The sequence below is a fragment of the Solanum tuberosum genome, unplaced genomic scaffold (assembly GCF_000226075.1).
Source record: "Solanum tuberosum cultivar DM 1-3 516 R44 unplaced genomic scaffold, SolTub_3.0 scf00191, whole genome shotgun sequence".
Lineage (NCBI taxonomy): Eukaryota > Viridiplantae > Streptophyta > Magnoliopsida > Solanales > Solanaceae > Solanum > Solanum tuberosum.
Genome location: NW_006239117.1, coordinates 296,971 through 303,018, shown reverse-complemented (window position 1 = coordinate 303,018; position 6,048 = coordinate 296,971). Strand labels below are relative to the sequence as shown.

The following is a 6,048-nucleotide window of genomic DNA, read 5'->3' as shown; positions in this document are numbered from 1 at the left end:
TTGTGGGACTGAAAATGTTATTGTCTCTTCCTTCTAGGCCAATATAGTGAATTTTAAAGCTTTATTGATAGTAAATTTAGTGATTGAAAGTTTAGTAATTTAAGTCATTCTAACTATTTTTCGTTTTGAATGTGTTGTTGTCACTTTTTTCACATTTTGAATGAATTGTTTCTTTTATTTTTGTGTATGGTTAATAACCGAATAACCGAACCAAACCAAACCGAAACCGATAACCACCAAACCGATAAATGTATATTATATTTGGTTTGGTTTGGTTTTGATAATTTATAAACCGATTAAGTTTGGTTTGGTTTTGGTTTTAACCAATAACCGATCCAAACCAACCCGTGAACACCCCTACTTCACTTGATGATTAATAAAATAGTTGCAAAAAAAAAAAAACATTTTAATCACTAAACAATTTAATGATTTTAATATAAGCATTTATCAATAAGTGGCCTTTTAAATAAGGTCGTTAGTTAAGACTAAATCGTTTATTAATAATAAACCATTTTTTCTAGATATATCTGCAAAATCTTTGCTTTTAGGACTTCAAAGCCACGCAGCCACGCACATTCCATTAAAGTGGCTCAATTCGTAAGCATGTTCAAGTCATGAAAACAATCACTAATATTTGTATTAGAATATATCATATTTTGAGTGTAGAAAAAGCTTATATTGTGATAAATTGTCTACATCACATCTCAAAATGTAGACTTTCTCCGAATCTTACCAACGAGGCATGTTTTATACACCAAAGTGTGTGTTTTCATTTAAAAGAGTTACTTTAATCAATCAATGTTACAAATATAATGAGGTGTTTTCGTGCTTGGAAAGTTGTACCCATTGGAAAGTTATTTACACATTTAGTCAATACATTAGTTTTGTAGTATTACTTTTTGAGTCCTTTGGAGGTTAGTTAAGCAAAAGGGCCAGCTCATCCTCTTTCATTCTCCATCTACGAGCTTTACAACCGGAACAAGGAACCTTTACAACCGAAATAAAGTACCTTCGAACCACATATTGGATTGCTTCAGTGAGGTACAAAGACGCGCCCTGCTTGGTCCCCCTCCCTCAACACGGTGGAGGTTCCATAGCATGTCATGGCTTTAGTTAGTAGCTTTACTTGTATCCTTGTAATTCATTCTTAATAAAAACCTGAGCTTACAGCTTAAAATGTCAAATATTTACAAGTGAACCACAAAATGTACAAGAATCAAGGAAAAAGGAGAAAAATAAAATGCTAGAACCAACCATCTGGATGAACTTGTACAGTAAGGAAACAATTCAGCTTCCCCACATATGGAATTTTGGTGTCTAAATTTATTTTTATTTTTATTATTTTTTTCGTCGGATTTGGTGTTTGAATTGATCTGAACTAAGATGGTGCTGTTGTTAGCTTTGATGAAGCTGCTGCTGATGTCTTGCAGATTGGGCACCAATTCTTATGCTTTAACCATTGTTGTACACATTCCATGTGATAACCATGCTTGCATTCCAACTTTCCGATTTCATCCCCAATCACATAATCCTCCTGCAAAACATTATGTGCTTAGTGTCTGAAAGTACGCTGTCATCTAGATAGAGCATCCTAAAAGCTTAAGAAACAATGTCAAGGATGGCAAGATCCGACTCTTATTAGGTCTAAGCACACGTTTTCTGGCTCCTACATGTTTTCAGAGACGAGATGTAACATAAAGAATCGTTCACTTCAGTAAATATAAAAATAGGTAAATGTACCTGACAAATACTGCATTTGATCTCAGCTTCATCCCCATCACCTCCAAATGCCCCTAGTTCCGAGTGCATGCCTTGATAAATGCTTCTTTGAAGACACTTTGATACTGCCTCCTCCGGCAGAGCTGTGCTGACAGTGCCCATCCTCTCTTCAAGAGCTAGTAATTCCTGTTCACAAGCAATAAATCATGACCTGGAAGCTATAGAATCATACTATACCGGGAGAAAAGCTATTCTTTTACCCCCCAAGGAATAGTACTCTAACTTGAGAAGATTTCAGCTAGAAAATGACTTTCTTAGATTGTTGATATAAGAGTGAATACTTTTTAAAATACTCAGTACTCAGAAAGTATCAGAACTGCAAAACAGACCTCATAGGACATGCTATCTATATCCAGTCTCATGTCCCTATGCTGGTCATAGAAGTTAAGGCCGCTAAGCAGCAAGTTCGTCTCCAATGCAAGCAGCTGCTGTAGACAGAAAACAATAGTTCCATTGATAAATCCAGATAGGACATTGTCAGGCGGTCTGAAGTACTAAAATATACCTCATATGTTAACTCTTCATCTTCTTCCATTCTCTCAAGTGCCAATAATACCTGTAAAGTGAAGCAGTAAGCAAATCAAATATCTTAAACAAAAATCATGTAAATTTTGGGAAACAGAATAATTTAGATTCGTCTGGTAAATACCTGAGCAACTCCATCCATGTTATATCGCTGTAAGGCTTGCTGGTTCATTAATCGGTTAATGCCTAGTTCGGCAGAAGTGAAGGGCACTACACTGGGTAAATCATCAATATCATTTCCAGGAAAACTATAAGAACTAAAATCACTTGATGAAGAGCCATCTGTGAACAATTGGCTTGAAGACTCCAGATTGAGATCTGGCGTTTCAGGCCGATGTAAACTTTGGACTAAGCCAGAGGACTCAGTTTGCAATGAATCTTGTACTGGACCCCTAAACCTAGAATTCACATTCATCGACCTGCGGGTCTGAACTGACAAAGCATGATTATTCACACTATAATCCAAATTTCTGCCACTTCTTGACTCAGAGATGGAGATTCCACGAGTTTGACGAGTGACATGCTTTTCTCTCTGTGATGCCTTGGTATTTTTCTTCCCTTTAGCAGATGAACTGCTTTCACCTTCGGTATTTCTCCTTTTTACCATGTCCCTACTACTAAATCTTGATTCCGACGTTGAACAATTATTTGGGAGGACATCTGATATGGACTTACATTTTAGATTTCTCAACCCATATCCAGCCCCACTGCTACAGGGCCGCTTTCCAGAATCAATGGCTTTAGATTGTGAAGAAACAGAGGCATGCATTGGAGTATGTTGATTGTAAGAACCAGACTTGTGACAAACTATTTTACGAGGTTTACTACTGGATGTTCCACTAGAGTGTCCTGCTTCTGTTGATCTAGCTTTGCTTGATCTAGTGTCTCTCGCTGCTGAACTAATATTGAGTTGATACTCTGGCGAAGACTGAATTTGTTCTGTAACTTCTGGCACACCATTCAAAGAGCTAATTACTGACTGATCATTTCCAACTTGAGAGAAAGATTTTATGTGAGATTCCTCGCGTGCGTTTCTTACACTCAGCACTGAAGATGTCCTAGATGAACTCCCAACCACATCCTTCCCATTCGAAGCATTAAAAGTAGGTTTAAATGATCTGGATTTCTCTTTAGTTCCAACACAGCTGCTCTTCAAATGGTTGAGCCGGCCACTGCATTCAAGCCGCGAGCACAGCTGAACATCTTCATCTCTGCTATCAGCAGTATCCCTTAAACCTCTTCTGGGCGCGACAAGCCCATTTTTAGCTCTTTTGCCAGAATATACATCCATTGATTACACTAACCACCAAATCCTGTCAAGCCACATACAATAATTAGCATCAACAACGCCATATGTTTACGAAATTAAATGATAGAAAATGACTAATACCCTTTAGCAGGTCAAGTCAGAACTTAAAAGCTGTTTTCCAAAACATAGTACGACAATCTCCAAGGCTTCAAGAACAATGTAGTTCAAAAGTTCTGCACCTTGGAGAACTCACATTCATTTTACATGTAGAAATTTCAAGAATAATTAACTTGAAGGTTTCCAACAATTCATTGACAGCTAAAACTACTTGAACCTCATATAAGCCATTAAAACTGACACAAGAGATATCTACAGAAGTTCATTGACTTCTCGTTACAAGAATTAAACTACTGATTATTCAATCCTTCAGAATGTCGTAGATTTTTAGAAGATAAACATAAATAACAGCATAAACAAGGCAGTAACTGTTGAGCACAGCTACCCCAGCTGATGAACAAAAACATAGAATCCCCCAAAAAGCTGATCATAACAGAAACAAATTCTTTTTTATAACCGATACCTGCTACCTCCCACCAACACAGATACCGCGTATTTATCCACCAAGTCACAACACAAAACAATCAAAACTTCAAAAACTCAAGAAAATGAAGAAAAACAAAATACCATGAAAGTTAATCAGAAAACTCAAAAGAACATCAAAACAATCAACAAGGATGAAAACCCCTATGAGGAAAATCAAAACTTATATACAATCAAAAACCTCCAAACCCATATCAACTTACAGTTGACTAAGATTATTGAATATCAAATATTTGTATCACTACTCCATATCAAGAAATAACAAGAAAAGTTCAACCAAAAACTTACAAAATTATCAACAAAAAAAAGAAGTTAACTTTCTTACTTTTGAATTCTAACAAGAAAAGTGACTTAATAATCAACCAGTTGACCCAAATAGAAGGAAACTCTTATTTGAATTTTGGGCAAAAAAAAATTGTATTACACAGTTGACAAAATTGAATTGATAATGATCAATGATGAGTCAAAACAATTAATTATAATAAAAATTGAAATATTGTTGATTGTTCAACTACCTTGTTCTTCTTCTTCTTCTTTACCCAAAAAGGAAAAGTATTGTTCAAATAAAATGGTGCAAAAGAAAAAGAACTTTTAGAGAGAGAGAGATAGGCGTAAAGTATGAACTATATAGGAAGGATCCGAAGCAGATAGATTGAAAGGAGGACTAAAATAGGAAAATAGTGTCAGCCGTTGGATCAGCCAATTGGTTGAGGAAAGTCAAAGATCGACGGCTGTTCCTTCAACTTTACCGGCGATACGTCATGTTCCATTACAAGTTAAACTAAAGCTCGGTGCAGTGGTTAGACTGCTCCATTCTTTTATCAGAAATTTCAGATTTAAGTTTGGGATATGGAGAAAATTCACCTATTCACTTTATCCCAATTAGTTGGATCTCTAATGTAAACTCGGAACATAAAAAAATTAATATTATTTTATGATAAACAATTTGTTGTACTTTTATTTAATTTTTGAATATCTAATTTTTTTTGTTTAAAATATAGAATCAATATAGTAATCTAATTTAATTTTGAAAATTATTCAAATTGACTTTTAAAAAACAGAACATGACAATTAAAAGAGAGCGGAGGGTATAAAATAGTACATACATTAAGTTAATGCAAATATTAAATAATGTCGCTAATCAAAGGTTGTATTAGTTACATAGTAATTATTATTTCCTCCGTTACACTATACTATTTTGTGATTTCTAATAATATTTATCTATTTTATGAAATTAATGGGTAATTTTACACTTAATTCCTAATTTATTCTTATCACTAATTATAGTCATTTCTCTACATTTTTTAAGATATTGTATTTATTATATTTAAAAGGTGATATAATAAAATTATACCTCTATTTATACTTTCTTAAAAAAAGTATATAAATTCACTAGTAAACAAATATTATTGGACAAAGGGAGTAGTAATATTATTTATGCTGTCAACCAAATACACAATAAATACATGCACATGAGTGGTCTGACTAAATGGATTCAATGAATGTTCCTAATTACTTGTCTACTTTTTATTTTTTAGTTGTCTTTATTGACTTATTCATTTTGACAAATCAAGAAAGGATAAAAAAAAATTATATATTATACCCTCAATTAATTACTTTGAAAAATGTAGAACTTCTTGAAAATCCTAAGTTTTCAATTCATCAACTTCATAATTAATAGGGGTAAAATGGTAAACTTACTATGTCAATAATTGTTTTCTAAATAGGTGTGTCAATACAAAGTGGACAAGTAATTAGGGACATAGGGAGTATGTGCAACTTATTTTAAAACATGTTCAATAATGATAATACATTTCCTAACTGAAAATATATGAGTTTTTTGCCAAAATCATCCTTAAACCATACTCAAACTTTAACTACATCTTTAAAGTATC

At 33.9% G+C, this 6,048-nt stretch overlaps 1 protein-coding gene across 3 annotated transcripts; it reads right to left on the bottom strand.

Annotated features, from left to right (window-relative positions):
* Positions 1-1,129: 1,129 nt before the first annotated feature.
* LOC102603878 (E3 ubiquitin-protein ligase RLIM-like) lies at positions 1,130-4,756 on the bottom strand. 3 transcript variants are annotated; one of them, XM_006355122.2, is made up of 6 exons: positions 4,669-4,756; positions 2,429-3,617; positions 2,285-2,335; positions 2,109-2,207; positions 1,741-1,905; positions 1,130-1,534 (listed from the first exon to the last, which is right to left on the bottom strand). In XM_006355122.2, the coding sequence occupies exons 2-6, from the start codon at positions 3,593-3,595 to the stop codon at positions 1,379-1,381; spliced, it is 1,638 nt and encodes a 545-aa protein (XP_006355184.1). In that variant the 5' UTR covers positions 3,596-3,617; positions 4,669-4,756; the 3' UTR covers positions 1,130-1,378. The 3 variants fall into 3 exon arrangements, with proteins under 3 accessions (XP_006355184.1, XP_006355185.1, XP_006355186.1); XM_006355123.2 differs by having other exon boundaries at positions 2,109-2,204; XM_006355124.2 differs by lacking the exon at positions 2,109-2,207.
* Positions 4,757-6,048: the final 1,292 nt, after the last annotated feature.

What these genes read in the sequence shown, in the direction of transcription:
- LOC102603878 (XM_006355122.2), bottom strand. Translation starts at nt 3,595, where the DNA reads ATGGATGTATATTCTGGCAAAAGAGCTAAAAATGGGCTTGTCGCGCCC. An exon ending in ACATGGATGGAGTTGCTCAG is followed by an intron (nt 2,336 to 2,428) that starts GTATTTACCAGA and finishes TTCACTTTACAG; the next exon opens with GTATTATTGGCACTTGAGAG. An exon ending in TAGATAGCATGTCCTATGAG is followed by an intron (nt 1,906 to 2,108) that starts GTCTGTTTTGCA and finishes GCTTGTGAACAG; the next exon opens with GAATTACTAGCTCTTGAAGA.